Raw genomic sequence first — 20,372 nt, forward strand, 5'->3', positions numbered from 1 at the left:
CACAAACGCGTACAGGCCGACCTCGTATGTTGACTGAAACAGTCGACAGATGAAGAGGGTCATTATGTGTAATAGACATCTATCCAGACCATCACACGGGAATTCCCAACTGCGTCAGGATCCACTGTAAATACTATGACAGTTAGGCGGGAGGTGAGAAAACTTCGATTTCATCGTCGAGAAGCTGCTCGTAAGCCACAAATCACGCCGGTAAATGCCAAACGACGCTTCGCTTGGTGTAAGAGTCGTAAACATTGGACGATTGAACACTGAAAAAGCGTTGTGTGGAGTGACGAATCACGGTACACAACGTGGCGATCCGTTGGCAGGGTGTGGGTATGGCGAATGCCCAGGGAACATCATCTGCCAGTGTGTGTAGTGGCAACAGTAAAATTTGGAGGCGGTAGTGTTATGGTGTGGTCGTGTTTTTCATGGAGGTGGCTTACAACCCTTGTTTTGCTTGGCACTATCACAGCACAGGCCTACATTGATTTTTTAAGCACCTTCTTGCTTCCCACTGTTGAAGAGCAATTCAGGGATCGTGATTGCATCAACGTGATCAAGCACCTGTTCATAATGCACGGCCTGTGGCAGGGTGGTTACGAGACAATAACATCCCTGTAATGGACTTGCCTGCACAGACCTTGACCTGAATCCTATAGATCACCTCTGGGATGTTTTGGAACGCAGACTTCGTGCCAGGCCTCACCGACTGACATCAATACCTCTCCTCAGTGCAGCACTCTGTGAAGAATGAGCTGCCATTTCCCAAGAAACCTTCCAGCACCTGATTGAACGTATGCCCACGAGAGTGGAAACTGTCATCAAGGCTAAGGGTGGGCCACCACAATACTGAATTCCAGCATTACCGATGGAGAGTGCCACAAACTTAAGTCATTTTCAGACAGGTGTCCAGATACTTTTGATCACATAGTGTGTTTAGTTTAAAAAATTCATGTCACTCCTCCTCACCATAGGGGCACACTACAAAGATGTCCTTAACTTATCTACAAACTAGCAGCGTCCAGCACCTTTTACTCAGAGTCACTTGTAAACAAACTGATCAACAAGGTAACAAGGCTCTGTCCAAAGCTACACTATCACTCTTGAAAAATACTTATTAAATAAAAGTATGTCTAGATCACAATATATTTAAACAAATCTGTAACCTCTTTATCAGAGCTTTTGCCAAAAGGAGAGAGGGAGGGAGAGAGAGAGAGAGAGAGAGAGGGGGGGGGGGACCATAATAAATAAGGAAACTACATCAAAACTTAATAATGAATCATAATTATGTATATGATGAGTATACTTTCTGACAACCAGCCTTTAAAACAAGGATATGTTTTTGCCACTGTCATAATTGGAGAGTGAATGTTACTCACTATTGGTCCCATAGGAATCCCTTACTTATGGATTTTTGGGACGTCTAATCTGGCTCTTGTTTATCTAGGGTGCATGCACAATGGCATGGTCCTTGTGTTTAAAAGGATGGAGGAGTCCTTTAGCTTCAGTCCACTGGCTCATTCTGAAGATATGTCCAAAGTATCAGATAAAGAAAAAGGTGGTTTATGGTTGCACAGCCAAATTCTAATAAATCAGAATGTCATCAGCTTTTTGTGCTATCAGAATCCTATCATCAGTGTGTAATAGCCTGATACTTTTAGTTACATATTATTCTTACGTACTCTCAATTTTTATCTCTGAAATTTTTTTCATGGGAACAAGAGTGCAAAATTAAACAATGAACTTCAAAAGAAGACTGTAAGAATAGTAACAAAAAGATAGGAATCTAGCTTATTGTAAAAATCTTTTCATAGTACTTGGGATAACTATACTATGTAAATATATTTTCCAATCAGCTATAGAAGTGAAAAATATTCTAGATAATTATTGTACCAACAGCCTTATCCATGACCACAGAAAGATATCTAAACTTACATTTAGCGACAATAAACACAGAACTCTAAACAGCACGTTCTACCAAGAATAAAATTACAAAATAAATTGGCAGAAGGAGATAAGGAGGTAACAAAGTTATCAAAAATAACATTTAGAAAGTATCTGTTGCACAATATGCTCTAACAGTGAAGGGTTTATAAGAGAAGTCAGTAGGGTCTGATGAAAATTTAACGTAAGTAAATAACAATAAAACATCTCTTAATTCGTAAGACAGTTTTCCACAATTTATTTTTCTTTTGTGGAAAATCTTAGACCAAAGCTCTCCAGTGCATGTTTCTAACATCTCATCCTCTTTCTGAGCTCAACATCTCGTTAATTCTTGTGGGATACTCACTCAATTTTTCAGACACGTAAATAGGAAGTTGCAGTAGACAAAATGGAAAACATTCATTGTCATGTTCCTTTTAGTGTGAATGCTGTGCATTATAAAATTGTGTGTGTAATGCATACAGTTATCAGTACTGGGAAATTAATGTACAGTGTAGCAACAACTTATTACACTATTAGGTAAGTTTTCTGCAAGAATATGTACGCAAAACTGAACGAGGCTGCATTGCTTTAATTGCACTTATTTTGTATTCGGAAGGATGAAATCTCCACCAGGCCACCATGAATTACATTTTTCGTTTTTTCATTAAATTATTTCTGGAAAGTGCTTCTGTAAGGCCACAGGTGATGAACTTTCTAATGTTAGTCAAACTAGAACCGTAAGTAAGTTACATATACACACATATGAAACTGCTTTTATTCTTTAAGTCATATACCAAGGCATGTCGAATATCCTTGTAAAAGTGATCTGTGGGATAAATTTGGACATTAAATACGTAAAAAACTTTTATTAGAACTTGACATACATGTCAGAAACAGTGCCTCTGAGCTTTCTAACTGAGTTTAGATACAATTTTACAGACTTTTATTTATGAGTAGATATTTCTTAACAGCAATAATCTACGCAAGTGTATCTGAGAAGCTCTCGTCCAGGAGACTTTGACGTTCTAATTGCTGGATGTAGAACCGTGCCGACTAAAGAAATGAGCCTCCATATGGCAGAGACCACAGGCCACGTGAACAGCCCTTCTAAGGCTGGTTGAGCACTTCGAAGTTGAAGCGGCAGTTCTCGAATTCGTCGATGTACTCCTGGCCGGGCTTGCCGTCGCAGGAAGGACCCAGGTAGTGGATCAAAGCAAAGTCGTGGCAGTCCACGTTGTCGTTCTTGTTGCAGTCCTGGAACAACGATGCCGTGAGTGCCATAATATTTACTTGTAAAAAAACTAATGTGAGCAACAAAGCTACAATCGGAAAATCTTTACAGTAGCACTTTGAATTAAGGGTAGTGATAGTGCCTAGAAAGGCAAAGGGGAAGTAGATTTTTCTCATTTAATCGACAATGATTCCAATCTCAAATCCTATGCCATTGCACTTAACGTGAATGTAGCTACTATGCTTATCAATGAAAAGGTACCCCTAATACCACGCCACTAGCTATGTGGAAACTTAGAGAGGTAGGCCATAGGACATCAAAGCAGCACATGCAGCGTGTTAGTTGCTACATGGCTGAAGCTAATTCCATTCCTACATGCCTATACATTTAATTTGGAATATACGAACCTTTATTTGCTGAATATCCTTTTTCGTCCCTAAACTATGTATTTTCAGTCAGTCATTGTGGACCTAATAGCTTTCTTTTATGGGGGGAGGGGGGGATCAGAAAAAGTGTTTCTATACTTCGTTTAGGAAAGCTAACATATAAAAAAATCTGAAAGTAGTTTCGCATTAGCTGGTTTTTGAAAACTGAACAGTTATACTTTCTACGCTGACACAGCAATAACAATGCCTAACTAATTCACGATACATACACTAGCGAAATACCCCTTCATTTTTCGTAAGCAGCAATTTACCCTGTTAATGTCAAACAGCCAGTCTGTAAATGAAAAAAAAATGTGATCTGTAAATTGTAAGAATTACTGCAGTCATATCTCAAGATACGAATCAGATTTGACACGTTAACTAATCACTGCCAGGTATGAAGGAAGTGGTCACTGGGAAAAAGAATGTAACTGTCCGAAGACTGAACTCAAGGTCTTTGGACTGGAAATCCAGCACTTAGCCACTAACGAACATCCTGAATTATTGCATTAAATACGCACTAAATGAGTTATTTCGACTACGTTTGTGGGCCAACTAATAAAATAATCATGTGATAATCGTTTGGTAGTAACATTGTGCTTTTTATATTCGTTCTTATGCTACAAAAACACAAATTGTACTCTGAAACGCTGAATAGTCTAACAATAGTAGACAACGAATTGTTATTGTATAGGCATTTCTAATGTATTATCACAGCACAAAATACTTTATTCACGCAGAAAGGAATAATTGTCTATTTCCACAAACCACCTTTACGATTTGCGTCTTCCATGTTAATTATAACCACCAACTGTCTGCGTCTTCATTTATCGGACATACTAGCGCCATGAAGTCAAGTTCATTACAGTTTTTGCAATCAATAGTGGAACAATCTGGATCTGTCCTTAAAAATTACGAAATTCATAATAGTTACGTTTTTTATAAATTACATGGATCAAAATTTAGTCTACAGAAAGTGGTGTGGAAATCAAATGGAGAAATCATCGCTGCAAATTCGACTTGCATCATCATGATTCTTTTTGATTAGATTAGATTTACTTTCATTCCAATTGATCCGTAGTGAGGAGGTCCTCCAGGATGTGGAACATGTCAGAAAAACAACAATACATGACAAATATTTACAACTAAAACAAATAAGCTAATGTACCATTCCACAGGTCCTAAGTGGAATGATCGTCATTTTTTAATGAACACAGAGTCATTTTACAAATACTAATGCACTGAATTTAAAATAAAAAAGTTTTTTATTTATTTATAAGGTAATAAACATGTAACAACTACTGTAATAATTATTTACAATGAACACATTACTGCTCTGAAATGGTGCAGAAGTTAGATTATACTAACACACACACACACACACACACACACACACACACACACACACACACACACATATTTTCAGTGAACACATTACTGCACTGAAATTCTGCAGAAGTTGTGTAGTACTTATATACAAATCAGCTGGTTTTACTAAGAAATTCATCAATGGAGTAGAAGGAGTTGGCCACCAATAAATCCTTTAGGCTTCTCTTAAACTGAATTTCATTGGTTGTTAAGCTTTTTATGGCTGCTGGCAAGTTATTGAAAATGTGTGTTGCTGAATAATGCACACCTTTTTGTACAAGACTAAGTGACTTTAAATCCATGTGAAGATTATTCTTATTTCTAGTATTGATTCCATAAATTGCACTGTTGGTTTGAAAAAGTGATATTTTTAATGATAAATTTCATTAAGGAATAAATATATTGGGAAGCAGTAGTTAGTATCCCTAGTTCCCTAAACAGGCTTCTGCAGGATGTTCTTGAGTTCACACCACATATAACTCTTACTGCACGTTTTTGTGCCCAGAAAACTTCAGCTTGGCTTGATTAATTACCCCAAAAAATAATCCCATATGACATTATGGAATGAAAGTAAGCATAGTATGCCAGCTTTTTCATTTTTATATCCCCTATGTCTGACAAAATTCGCATTGCAAACAGATTTGTTAAGACGCTTCAGCAGTTCTGTGGTGTGCTCCTCCCAGTTGAATTTATTATCAAGCTGTAATCCCAAGAATTTAACACTGTCCACTACTTCTATCTTCTTGTCATCGTATGTTAGACATATACTCTTGGGACACCCCTTACAAGTTCTGAACTGCATGTAGTGTGTTTTTTCAAAGTTTAGTGACGAAGAATTGGCTAGGAACCAGTGATTAATGTCCACAAATATTTTATTGGCTGATCTTTCTAAGACTACACTTGATTTGCTATTTATTGCAATGTTTGTATCATCGGCAAACAAAACAAACTTTGCATCTGGTAATGTTACTTATGAAAGGTCATTGATATACACAAGAAAAAGTAAGGGCCCCAAAATGGAACCTTGTGGGACCCCACATGTAATCAGTTCCCAGTTGGATGATGCCTGATAGCTTGATACATGTCTCTTTCCTAATAACACCCTTTGTTTCCTGCCAGAGATATAAGATTTGAACCATTTTGCAGCATTTCCTGTTACACTATAATATTCTAGTTTACTTAAAAGGATATTGAGATTTACACAGTCAAATGCCTTTGACAGATCACAAAATATACCAGTTGCCTGCAATTTTTTGTCTAATGAACTAAGCACATTTTCACTGTAAGTGTAGATAGCCTTCTCAATATCGGAACCTTTTAGAAATCCAAACTGTGACTTTGACAGTATGTTATTTGAGATAAGATGGTTATAAAGACGACTGTACATTACTTTTTCGAAAATTTTTGAGAATGCTGGCAACAGTGAAATTGGACGGAAATTTGATGCTATTTCTTTATCTCCCTTCTTAAACAGTGGCTTAACTTCAGCATATTTCAGCCATTCAGGAAATATTCCACTAATAAACGACTGGTTACACAGATAGCTTAATATGTTACTTAGCTCAGAATCACATTCTTTAATTAACTTTGTTGATATTTCATCATACCCACTGGATGTTTTTGATTTTAAAGATTTTATGATGGACATTATTTCTGTTGGGGTAGTGAGGGTCAAATTCATATTATGGAAGTTACTTGAAATGTCTGGTCTAAGGTAATCCATAGCAGCATCTACCGAACCTGACAACCCCATCTTTTCAGTAACAGTTATAAAATGTTTGTTAAAAAGTTCTGCAACACTATAAACATCTGTCACCAATGTATCATTTACTCTTAATGCTATTTGTTCCTCTTCATGTCTGGTTCTACCGGTCTTCTTCACTATATCCCATATTGTCTTTATTTTGTTATCTGATATGACTATCTTTTCCTTGTAATATATTTGCTTTGACATCCGTATTACAGTCTTTAATATTTTGCAGTATTTCTTATAATGTGCTGTAGCATCAACATTGGAAATGTTTCGGATTGACAGATACAGTTTTCTTTTTGTTTTACAAGATACCCCTATTCCTCGAGTAATCCATGGCTTCTTTGTAGACTTTGCTCTAACCTTGGCAAGTTTTGGGGGAAAGCAGTGTTCGAATAAGGTAAGCACTTTATTAGCAAAAATGTTATATTTTTCATTCATGCCATGAGCACTGTAAACATCAGTCCAGTGAATGTCTGAGGAGTGTCCTAAAATAATCAATTTTTGGCTTACTGATTACCCTCTTGAGCTCAGATTTAACAGATTTTATATCCTGTTCAGTATTAACATTTAACAGAAGGAACTGCATGTCATGGTCTGAGAGGCCACTGACTATTGGTTTTGTAATATAATTTTGTTCATTGGACTTTTCTATAAAGATATTATCAATGGCTGTTTGTGAGCAAGTGGCTATCCTAGTGGGGAACTTTACAGTGGGAATTAAGTTGAATGATAGTGTTAGTAACTCAAATAAGTTCTTATTGGGAGAGTCTTTAGGAAATCTACATTGAAATCACCAACAACCACTATTTCTTTGTTTTGGGTTGTTAAATGGGCCAGTACAGCTACAAGGTGGTTTACAAACAGATTAAAGTTACCTGCAGGTGCTCGATATACACATAATATTATGAAGGATTTTTTGTGAAATTCTAATTCTGTTGCACATGCTTCCATATGCTGTTCTAGGCAAAATTTATGAATGTCTATGTTCTTAAATTTATGACAGTTCCTAATGAATGTGGCAACTCCTCCTCTCTCCATTTCTGATCTACAAAAGTGAGATGCTAACCTAAACCCTGTAGCACTTAAAAGTTCTATACCAGTGGTCACATGATGTTCAGAGAGACAGATTATGTCAGCTGGGTTTGAAGACCTAATTCATCTATGCAGATAGTTAATTCATTAATTTTATTTCTCAGTCCTCGAATATTTTGATGCAATAAAGATAGTTGACATTTCACATTGACTGAGTTAAAATTGGGTGGAGTTAAAATATCTGCTGACAGTTGAAAATTCTTAACCAACGGCTGTTTATGCTGATGTAATAAGCTGGAATTATGTTTTTTTGATTTCTTTCTCAAACTGAAGGTTTGTCTCAGTTCTAACCTCTCTTAAAATTTGCTTTCTTTCTGTCCTCCCTACCCTAAAAAAGGGTCTTTTCTGAATCCTATAACCACTGGTATTTTACCACTCATGACAGTGCCTCCCCCCTTTAACTTTCCTGCTATTTCCCCAGCCAATTTACCCTTCCCCTTCCTGTTGAGGTGAAGGCCATGCCTAGTATAATCCCACCTATTGAGAGAATCAACATGAACCACACCAATGTGTCACCCCACACCCAACATGAGCAGCCGTTCCAGCTCCAAATTAACTCTTGACAGAAGAGTTCAAATGAGGTCGGTCATGGCGCCCAAGAACAGATACAAACTCAACACTAGTATGCTTCGATGCTGGTGCAATCTTCGCCAGGTCACACTCTATACTGTACCCAGGATCTCTGTCAATACTGTTACCTGCCCCACCCACTATAACCACGGTGTCTTCCTTAGTGAAATCTTTGCAAAGTGATCCTAAATCCTCTGTCACCTGCTCCAGACCAGCACTAGGTTTACCGAAGCTAAATTAAATAACATGAACAGAGTGCACGAAGATCTACTGTATTTCTGCATTCCAGTAATTATGTCACGAAACATGTGTTGGGATTTGAGCGCTATGTTACGCTCATATCCCAACGGAGCTGTTCCTTGAGTTTCTGGACCTGTGTTGAAGTTGGAAATGTTTGTTTGTATGTTTTTATAGGATACAGTTCTGGTTTCTTTCATCAGCACTAGTTCTAGATTACGTTAGTTCCTTTCAGGTGTTGACTACGCTGTCGGATGCCCAGGGCGGCAAATCTAAATGAGGCCTGCTGTCTACTTAGAAACTGGTGTATTTGTGTTTAAAATTTGTAAAAAAAAAGAACCAGTATAATGGCTGATAAGAAATCGAGTATTTATAATACGTGTTCTTATACTGTAGGAACTGTTATATATACTGCTGAAAAACAATACCCTAAAAGGACTGATTAGTTGCACCATGGTACAAAGCGTGATTGTGAGGGGTTATAATGTTACCGATTCCTTTACCACGGTCATGGCTCTCAGGATGCCTGTCTGTGCGTCCTCTGATTTTGCAGGCAGTAGCTGTGCTGAGTTTAGAGGTTAACAGTGTTTGCAGCATTCATTCTAGGATACAACGATGTCCCATCGAAGAGTTCGTTCTCGTGTTGAACAGTGTCCGCTATTTGAACGTGGCCACACTGCGGGCCTGTGGGAAGCTGGAAGAACGTATCGACGGATATATCGTGCTTATCTTCCGCAGTACACACTAACTGAATTGTAATGAGTGCTCCAGCGAGTAACAGACAGTGGGTCCTACAACTAATTCTCATCTTGATGTAGAAGATGAGAACGAAAAAAATATAAGTTCTCTGCGATTCCAAAACCGATGATGCTAGAGGGAACACATGAGAATGCATGAATTCGAAAAAGATTTAAGGAATGACGCGGCACTATCGTAACCTTGAACCCTGGACAACGCAGTATCCAATCCATGTTTTTCCACCTACTGTTCAGTATCTAACTGTATCCTCTGCTGTTCTCTACATTTAGTTTGCATACGTATGGAGCCTCTAACCCCAAACCGCCACAGATTCACTGAAAACATTCTGGCCTTGTTAGGAATTTGATTACACATTCTCTGGTTCTTGTGGGCTCCAAACGTCGCGGCTGCCGAATGAATCTGTGCCATCTTAGTTTGAGGCAAAACATGGTTGATAATTTCTACACAATTCAAGTAAATGTAAACGGCACGTTGCATCACAGCTGTTTGCTCGATATTGCTAATTATGTCTCTGGTGAGACAAATTTCTGCAGTTCGTTAAGATAGTTGAATATTAATGCACTTAAAGACACGATGATGCTGTTCTGCAGTGCCACGTCAAACTTTCCTTCAAACACTTATCTGTAGCTCGGCACGTCTTGTTTCAACGCTAAGCGTGCTTATGTTACCATTAATTAACCTGGTTTCCAGAAACTGATGATAATGAGCGTGTTTGTTTCGGCCTTCCCAAAGACTGAGACAAGCATTAAGGCCTTCTTGCACGTTCGTTTTAGCTCTTAACTGACGGCTTGTAGAACTTCACTTGCAGCGAAATTGATCCAAATATCGTTACCACAGCCACACCATCTGTAATTAACACTGTCAAAATTTCGCCTCGCGGTGCCAGTAATATTCCAATCCAATTCGACCGACCTTTCGTCACCAGTATCGATAAAATTCCTTGTCCACCTACACGGGCTCTTCATTTTGTTAGTGATAGTTCGATGATTTACTATTTACTTTTATTATTGTCTGTTTTACTTTCATTACTTTTTATTTCTCTGTAACATCCTCAACGTAGATACTATTCTCACTATAGTTTGAACAAGTATCTTCGTTTAGCACTTCTTGTCCGCCCTAGTACTGTGCATTCGAACACATTTGAAGTAAGGTGGAACTCCGTACACAGTTAATATCTGTATATGTGGCTTCTTTCAGATATGTCCAGAAGAACAGAATCCATTTTTGATCCAGCAGGCATTCCGAATTAGGACGCAAATGAATTACAGACATTGGCAGCGAGTGGGCATTGATGGAAATAAATGGGGAAAGTTGGTTGGTTGGATTGGAGAGGGGACCAAACTACACGGTAATCAGTCCCTCCGGTCTTGGAATAACTTATACCGATAAAACCTCACACTGTAAGAGGGAACTACAATGGCCATAAAATTACAAATTGTTGACAGAGAAGAAAGGAAGAAGGCGGAAGAAGAGAGGAGGGAAAGAAAGTGACTAGAATGGGGCATGAAGGAAGAAGCACAGGTAGACAAGAGACACTCAAGATAAAACAGACCCCATTAAGAAAGGAGTGGGAAGGCAGAGGGCAGGGATGAACCACCAAGCCCAGTCGAAGCCAGTCGAATCAGGGCGAAAGGGGGAGCAAGCTGGCCTGCCATCCCCTCCACCACTGATAAGGTTGAATGCCCCAGCCTTAAATAAAGCGATAAAAATCCCCATCACGAAGAAATCGTAAAACTAGATCAGCAGCTGTGGCATTGTCAGCTAATGGCACAGGTAGCGAGTCAGGAAGGCTAAAAGTCTGTCACAGAGCGGCTGAGTCGGGACATTCCAGTAAGAGGTGAACCGCAGTCAACATTGATCCACAATGACAGAGAGAGGGGTCCTCACAACGGAGGAGATAACCGTGAGTCAGCCAAGTATGGCCGATGTGGAACCGGCATAGGACGACAGAGGCTTTACGAGAGGCCCATAGGAGGACCGCCACATAGTTGTAGAATCCTTTATCGCCCTGAGCTTGTTAGGTGAAGAAAGAGTGTGCCATTCTACATTCCAATGTCCCAAATCCTGACAACATAATGCCGAGGAAAGGTCTATTTCTGGAATTCTAATAGCAAGAGAGGGCCCATTAGTAGCCAATTCAGCCAGTCGATCAGCACGTTCATTGCCAGGGATCCCAACATGGCCTGGGGTCCCAACATGGCCTGGGGTTCAAATGAAAACCACTGAGCGTCCACGTTGATCAAGGAGAGAAAGGGAGTCCTGCATAGCTATGACCAACGGGTGGTGAGGGAAGCAATGGCTTACAGCTTACAAACTGCTCAAGGAGTCACCACAGATAGTGAAGGATAGTCCTGAGCAGAAGGGGACATGGTCCAGTGAGCACAAGATGGCTACCAGTTCTACAGTAAAAACACTGAAGCCATCTGGCAAGGAACAAAGTTCCATGTGTCTCGCTTAGGTATTAGCATAACCAGTGTGACCAGCAAGCATGGTGTCATCAGTGTAAGTCTGAACCCTGGAACTGAGGAGAGTAGAATTGGTGGCAAAGGGCCTCCAGAGGGACAGAATCCTTTGAATTGATGGAGAGATCAAGACAGCTGTGGTCGAGAGACACACGATGGAGGGGTACATGTGTGAGCAGAGAAATGAGGCGGTGAAGGGAAGTGTTGGAGCTCAGAAAAGAGCGACTGAATGTGGGCAGCCATTGGTAAGCCCACACTGTGGCCGCCGCTGCGTGAGGTTGATTTTCATGTATGAATAAAGGAGACCATAACTAGGGTGCTTTGCGGTGCAGCGAATTCGGAGTGCGTAAGATATCAGCTGTTGTTGGCACAAAGCTCGCAGTGGTGAAATCCCCGCCTCTGCAAGAAGGCTAATCATGGGGCTAGTCTGGAAGGCACCACTCGCAAGTCGTACCTCACAATGGTGGATGGGGTCCCTGGGCCCCCTGTAGACGGCGCCCATAATAGAGGAAGTGATGTAGATACAAAAAATCGTCAGCATACAAAGAGGGGGACACTGTCGGCCCAGCAGCCGCCACCAGTACATTAATGGCGACGAGAAAGAGGGGGATGCTCAGCACAGAACCCTGTGGACTGTGGAGCCCCATTTTCTTGCCGATGGGAAGTGCTGTAAGAGGAACCAACTTGGACCCTGAAAGAGCGACAAGAAAGCGTTATAGATAAAAATGGGCAGGGCGCCACGAAGGCCCCATTCGTGAAGGGTGGTGAGGTTGTGGTGGAGCCATGTGATGTAGGCTTTATGCAGGTCAAAGAAGACTGCAATGAGGTGTTGCCAATGGGCAAAAGCGGACCAGATAACACAATCCAGTGGGCCAAGTTATTCACCATAGAGCTGCCACAGCGAAAACCGCCTTGAGTCGATGACAGAAGGTCGCAGGATTCAAGGATCCAAAACAGCCACCAACTCACCAGGCGTTCAAGGAGCTTGCAGAGGGTGTGGGTAAGGCTAATTGGACGGTAGCTATCCAACTGAAGAGGTGGCTACCTAGGCTTCAACACAGGAATAACATTGCTTTCCTGCCACTGGATAGGAAATACCCCCCCTCACTCTATGGACGGTTGGAAAGGGTCAGTATACGAAAGTGGCTAGCCATCGATAAGGGCTGGAGCATTTGGTTATGTATATGATTCAGTCCAGGAGCCATGTCGGGACAAAGGGCGAAGGTGCTGGCGAATTTCCACTCGCTAAATGGGGCATTATAAGGCTCCAAGCAGCGAGAAACGAAAGACAAAGGCAGTCGTTCCGAATGCTCTTCCAGGAGAAGGAACGTGAGCAGAAACTGTCGATGCAGAGGCTTGGGCAAAGTGTTTAGCGAAATGCTCGGCGACAAAGTCCGGATGGGTAAGGGCAACACCATGCACAGAGATTCCTGCAACGCCAGTGGGAGGACGATGGCCTAAAATTCGCCTGACTTTCGCCCAAACTTGTGAATAGGGTGTGTGCGGTCCTATGGCAGCCACATATCGTTCCCAGCAAATCTGTTTCTAAAATTAGATTAGGTAATGGGCCCAGGCGAGGAATCGTTTAAAGACCAGAAGGAAAGCAGTATAAGGGTGCCACTTGAAGCATTGAAGAGCACAATGGCGGTCTTTTATGGCTGCAGGAATTTCCGGAGTCCACCAAGGCACCATCTTCCGATGAGAGGAACCTGAGGGAGAAGAGACGGCTGAAACAGCTGCGGAAAGAGTGTCAGCAGTCAAAGTCTGTGTAGACTCATAAATACTACTATGTGTTAGTACAGGGGGGATGGTAGCAGAGGAGAAGGCACCCCAATCAGCTTTAGAGAAGGCACACCTGGGAGGGTGACTGAGCAAGATCTACTGAAGGAAGGTCAAAACAATGAGGTAATGATCGCTGTCACGTAAGTCATCGTGGACACCCCAGTGAATGGAGGGAAGAAGGCCGAGACTGCAGATGGAGAGGTCTATGGCAGAGAAAGTGCTGTGTCCCACACTAAAGTGTGTGGAAGCGCTGGTGTTTAGGAGACAGAGGTCAAGCCCAGTCAGAATAGCTTCAACTGTCCTGCCCAGGGCAGTAGTTGTGTGACTACCACAAAGAGGGTTGTGGGCATTGAAGTCCCCTAGAAGCAGGAAGGGAGAAGGGAGTTGCTGAAGGGTGGTTAGGGCAAGGGATGTGGGCAGCCTGTCAGGCGGGAGGTAGAGATTACAGGTTGTGATTGGAGTGGCCAGATAGACCCTGACATCAATTGCTTCCAGAGTGGTATGGAGGGGAACCTATGTACAAACAATGTCCCTGCAGACCAAGGTGCAAACAACACCAAAAGCCTGCAAGGGGCCAATTCATTTTCGACAGAAAGCGTGGAACCCCCGAACGGTGGATGAGTAAGAATTGATAAAATGGCTCTCCTAGAGAGCAATGCAAGCAGCAGAGCAGGAGGAAAGTAGGGGCTGCAACTTCAGCAGATGACACAAATAGCCATTACAATTCCACTGGAGGATTCTCAAGCTCGGGGCCCCATGCGCGCCACACACGTACCCACAATAGGAACTGTGGGCCCCCTGGGGAGAAGTGGGGAAAGTTGAAAACTTGTGCCGGACCAGGGTTCGAACCCGGATCTCCCGGTCCGGTACAAATTTTCAACTTTTTCCATTTATTTCCATCAATGCCTGCTCGCTGCCAATGTATGTAATTCATTTGTGTCTTAGTTCAGCAGCGAAGCCGAGGAATTACTTCTTTTATTAGCCACTTTCATCTGCGGGATACCATTTTGTTAAATTCTCTAACTAACTATTGGTACACACAAAATGAATAAAAAATTGCGCAATGCCGCCGCCTCATAAGTTATTATCTTCTGGTGCATTTTAGTGAATTAAGACTTACCGCGTCGGTTAACAACGCTAAAACGACGTTTTTATTACTTAACGAAATAGCTCCTTCATGTCCTTTGGTAGTCTAACACACACACACACACACACACACACACACACACACACACACACACACACACACACACACACACACAAAAGCTGCATTTTTCATTTATTTTGATAATAGAGCGACGTACCTTGCCGTACCGCGCCATGTAGAGCTGCACGGTCTCTAGGGCGCAGAAAGTGTGTGTGGTGCAGCGCTCGAAAGCTGGAACACGAAGCACACGTATTACACGTCGCTTATCAATAACAAAAGTAAAAATGTGATTTCAACGGATCTCCTCGGGAAGTGACTATTTTCAAAGACGCAAAGTATGAGCTATGAGCTGTATACAATATCGTCCCCATCAACAATGGTTCTCTTTGACAGCTATTGAGTTACCTGTATATAAGTAAGACATCTGCAACAACAACGGTGAGTGCAGCCAAACGAATGGACGCAAACTTTTTGTTTAAAAAAATCGCTTGATATAGTTCAAATACATATGTATATAAAGTCATCATCAGTATGAATCATATACGGTTTCCCGAGGTTTGTATCCAGATTTCGGTACCTGGTATTTCCCTGGTCAAATGCGCTGCACTGCTGTGTGTTTCTGCAGAGCACGATGATGTCATCACAGACGTTTCTGAGCCCACGAAACGGCCCCATATGTAGTTGATATACAAATATCTCCCAGCTGGGAGTGTAGAACAAAGGCTAAAAAGGAAAATAAAAGCTCTGGATCATCACTTACAAAATACAATGAATCAGCCTTCCTGACAGTACATTAAAACCACCTCCCTGATATAAAACTTTCTGGCAGATTAAAACTATGTACCAGACCGGGACTAGACCCTGGGACCTTCGCCTTTCGCGGGCAAGTGCACTGTCGCTGAACTATGTAAGTACGACTCACAAACCACCATCACAGCTTTACTTCTGCCAGTACCTTCTCTCCTACCTATCCTAGTAGTTTATGGAACAAAGTCAGAGCCCACACAGTATCTTAAGTCTTACCACATTTTCTTATTGTCTGCTGAAATAGAGGGCATATCAACTGAAACTAATCTCTGCCCTCCTCCTATGAATACAAAACACATTTAGGTGAACTGTGGCGAAATGAAATCTGTATGCCAGTAGTGCCACACTTTTGAGGGGCCTTCTGCCAAAGGAAGGAACCATTGGCCATTGTGCTGTGCCCTATTCCAAGGCGAGTGCAGTGTATTTTGTCCCAGTGGCCGGACATAGCCGATGTTTATTTCACCGCAACTTACTGTCTGTCACTTCCATCTACTTTTCTCATCTAAGCATACCTCAACAGCGAAAAGAAATCATGTAAGGGTACAGGACAATTTACATTTTAGACACATGATGATCTTCCTTATTTCAGATGAGGATGTGAGATTAATTTTTATTTCACTAAATAATTTCTGTATTGCTTCAGTTTAATGTCCTGCTATCTGTTCTGAACTATTTGCACATCAATTTTTTAGAAGTAAATGTTAATAATTTTCTAAACATGAATTGACTTTTACAATGATCCAATCAGCATTAACAGAAATAATGTAATATTCTATGGCTTCTTTGTCTGTCCCTCTCTTTACCATATTCTATAAAGATTTGATTTTATTGCTGATCTGTTTCCAACAACGATGTGCATGGTATAGGACTTGCAACAATTTCTTGATATGTTACAGTACTGTTTGCATTACGCAAGTATTTGTGGGCGTTTTGTGCAAGCGTTTTTTTCGTTGTGAGGAGTCTGATACCAATAGTGACCCATGGTTTCCTTAACGAATTCCCATTATTCCATTTAATACTCTTTTATGGAAATTACTTTCAAAAATTGATACAAAATCTTTAATAAATGTCTAACTTAGAGCTAGCAACAGGCTCATTGTGAACTTCACCTTGGTCACAACTTTTTAAGCTTTCTTTAAAATCTTCAGTAGTATTATTTTTAATCAGCCACATTCGTTTCTTTTACTGTTTCTGGCTGTACATGTGGCTATGTTAGCTAATGTGACTAATTGTGCATCGTGAGCTGACAATCAGTTTACCACACTACAGTCGAACGTTTTTGACTTTCGCGCGTTGTGTGACTATTTATAATGGTACTGCCATCTTGAGCAATATAAGACTGCAAATTTACGAATGATGCTACATGATAGGTAGCTAATTGGACCTTTATATTACTTTTCCTGTCAGACCCCCTCAAGAAATTTACAATACAATCAAGGTAATTTAATAATCCCTTGATTGCAAGTGATTCCGCGGGTAGTATGGTAAATTGTTAAACGAATCTGTAGGATAAACTCAGGGAAAACTACTGAACAGCGAAGTTAGTCCCTCTGCTACCCATCTATAATTATAGCCATATAGTTATGTTCATGAAAAATTTCATTAAAATTGTAAACATACGTAGAAGTGGTCTCCTGTGTCTGTCCCATGCCAAGTGTCATAGGTTATATTCTGCATGCCGTGCATCCGTAATCTAGCCGGAATCGTACAAATGCACTGTAAAGCTGCAGCGTGGCTCAGCTTCCATATGAAGCCGTCGTTATCAGAAGGATTTTCTGTTTACGTTGGTTCACATGTCCTAGGGAAGTAATGACGTACCACTACAATCTGAATCATACCTGGTTAGCACAGTACTAATCGTCTGATAAATGCCTTGATTTTAATTTGTAATGTGAAGTTACGGACTGATAGTTCTTCCCTCAGATTATCGTAACTGGGTACTCCATATGCTACGAATGTTTATAGAAAAAAAAATCACTTCAACTTCATCTTGCGTAGGGTACAGCATTCCACTTTTCTACAAAGTATCAGAACTATATATCGTGTGTATAAAGTTTGACGTCTCATCTTCGGAGGCAGAGCATCAGCTTAGCTTGAGGAGAATGGAGTAAGGAAGAAGCTGTCGTCATTTCCAAGGAACCACGCCAGAGTTCCGCCCTCAGGAACTAAGGGTAATTTCAATTAACGTAAATGTGGATAGCTGAAAGTAAATGTGAGCCCGATTTTTATTTAACGTGTGTTCTGGGTGTCTGCCACTGCGTCATCCACCTCAGCAATACTTTCAGGTAAAGCAAATATAACTTTTTTTTTTGTTGATAGCGGATGTGGTAGAACACCGACTGTTGGTTGAAATGAAAAAGGTTCTTCAAGGAACTGCAACGATTCACGTTTTTCTGTAACGGTTTTCTTTCAGATAACAAGAAAAAATTCGAGTCATTTCGAATAGGTACAGACTCATACGAGACAGGTACAGTTTGTTGTGAAACCTATCTACTTTCGTTATGTTGACGGGACTACATGTTTAAAACAGGTGGTAGGCATGAAACATCGTTCGAAATTTTACTGAGTACTTTCTCCAAAAATTGTTTCGAACAGGACCCCATACGACGTTTACGTGGTTGCCGTAACATCCTCTACCTGTTAACAACAAACAATCCTGATGCTCTCTATTTCATCATAATAGGTACAGAGATTGGTGACAACATGGTCATTATAGCTAGACCTAATACCGTAACATTCAAATTCATCCAAAATAAATGCAAATACAACTGCATAAGAAATTTGATAAACATATGCCGGACGCCTGCCTAACATACAGTCTGTTTCTTTCAAACTATGTAGGCGTAGATCAGATGTTACTTAAATTCAAAGAAATAGAATTGACAAAAAACGTGAGTTTCATGCCAATCAAACATTGAGAAGCGGAACAGATTCTCCATGGTACACTAAACACGTCAGAACAATACCACAGAAGAAAGGGATGCCCTGTTTAAAACAAAAGAAAAAGCAGAATCTCCAATATGGCCGACGTTTTACAGAAGCTCTAAGTTTAACGCAGACTTCATTGTACCCCGGGTCACATCAGCACACTAGACAGGAAATAGGAGTAATCATCTGAGTTACAGACCCATGTCACATTTGCAATAGGATTTTGGAGCACATTGCGTTCTAACATCGTTAAACACTTAGAAGAAAACGATCTGTTGATACATAGCCAGCTCGTATTCAAAAAAATACCATTCTTTGGCTCTTTATGAGAGCTATCGACAGGGTATCTCAAACTGGCTCCCTATTTCTAGATTTCCGTTATGGTTTCGAAACTGTACCTTGCCAAGTGGCTTGTAATAAAATAGCATGACTATTGAGTATCGTCTCAGTTGTGCGTCTGCGTTTGTGATATCAGAAAGATCCCAGTTAGTAGTAACTGATGGCGTCATCCACGCTGCCTGATTTGATATCTGGCGTTCCAAGAAAGCGTTGTAGCCACTTTTTGTACTCCATCTGTATAAATGAGCTAGGAGACAATCTGAACAGATCGCAGTCTGTTTCCAAATGGCGCTTTCCTTTACTGTCTAACAAAGCCATTAGGAGATCAAACTAATTGCAAAATGATTTAGACATAACATCTGTATGGTACGAACGGTGGCTATTGTACCGAACTATATAGAGTGAGAGTTCCTCCAGGAAAGTATTAAAAAATTCCATTAAACGTAGGTTACACGGTAAATCACACATACATGAGGGTTGTCGAGTCAACTAAATGCCTGGGAATTACAATTACAAACAATTTAAATTTAAAGCATCACATAGAAAACGTTATGGGGAAGCCGAACCAAAGACGGTTTATTACAGGCAGAGAAATTAACACGTATCTACTAAAGAAACTGCCTACACTACGGCTGGCCGTTCTCTTCTGAGCATTGTTGCGCGATATGGGACCCTTACCAGATAGGATTGACTTACCAGGTAGGAATGACGAAGGACATCGAAAAATTCGAAATATCAGCACGCTTTGCATTATCGCGAAATCGGGGAGTGCTACGGACATAATACGCTAGCTGAGGTGGACATCACTAAAAAAAAGCTTTTTTTCTTTGCACCGACATCTTAACACGAAATTTCCTTAACCAGCTCACCCCTCCGAATGATGTTTTTAATCCTACCTAAATAGTAATTGCAGTAGAATTAGAGAAATCATAGCTTGCACGAACATATTTATTCCAAGTGTAGCAATCTAAACGCTCTGAAAATGGCTCTATGAACCCTCTGCTAAGCACTTTAGTATGAATGCAGAGTTGTTATGTGCATATTGTTAGTATCGTTTGGTTCGACACATTTTGTGTAACGTTTTTCAGTGAGTATATTCGATACTAGCAGTGGGATAATCCTGTTCTGTGGTCTACACATTTACCACGCATGATTTCCTTACAAGGTAGGATAGAGGGAGTCGCACCGTGATATACCTGCTGAATATGGTGCTTGTTTTCCCCACAGCCAAAGCCCCGTGTGGGCATGTGCACTATCCTGATAAAAGAGGACTCTTCTGCACCGATCAATGTACACTGTGCAACACAAAGGATTACTTTTTCGGAAACCCGTATGCGACGTCAAAGTTTGAAATTTGGCTCAAAGGTACCTACAGTCTTCCTCTGTTACTGGTGCAGAAGCATGGCGCACCCCGACCTCACCCTCGGGATCGGCGAAGCTTCAACAGCAAGGTGTCGATACATGCAAGGGGGGGGGGGGGGGGGGGGGGGTAAGGAGAGGCTGGAGCTCAGAAGTTCACGTGAGGTCGAAGGAGAACGAATGT

General features: G+C 41.0%; 1 protein-coding gene across 1 annotated transcript in view; it reads right to left on the reverse strand.

Moving 5' to 3' along the window:
* Positions 1-2,780: 2,780 nt before the first annotated feature.
* The window catches only part of LOC126237263 (lysozyme-like), an 81,954-nt gene continuing 64,362 nt past the window's right edge, over positions 2,781-20,372 (reverse strand). Inside the window, exons 3-4 of the mRNA XM_049947187.1 lie at positions 14,913-14,986; positions 2,781-3,183 (exon numbers count right to left, since the gene is read on the reverse strand). Of these exons, the coding sequence (XP_049803144.1) occupies positions 3,037-3,183; positions 14,913-14,986 (221 nt within the window). The 3' untranslated portion in view covers positions 2,781-3,036. The remainder of the gene's footprint in view (positions 3,184-14,912; positions 14,987-20,372) is intronic.

Source organism: Schistocerca nitens, chromosome 2 (assembly GCF_023898315.1).
Source record: "Schistocerca nitens isolate TAMUIC-IGC-003100 chromosome 2, iqSchNite1.1, whole genome shotgun sequence".
Lineage (NCBI taxonomy): Eukaryota > Metazoa > Arthropoda > Insecta > Orthoptera > Acrididae > Schistocerca > Schistocerca nitens.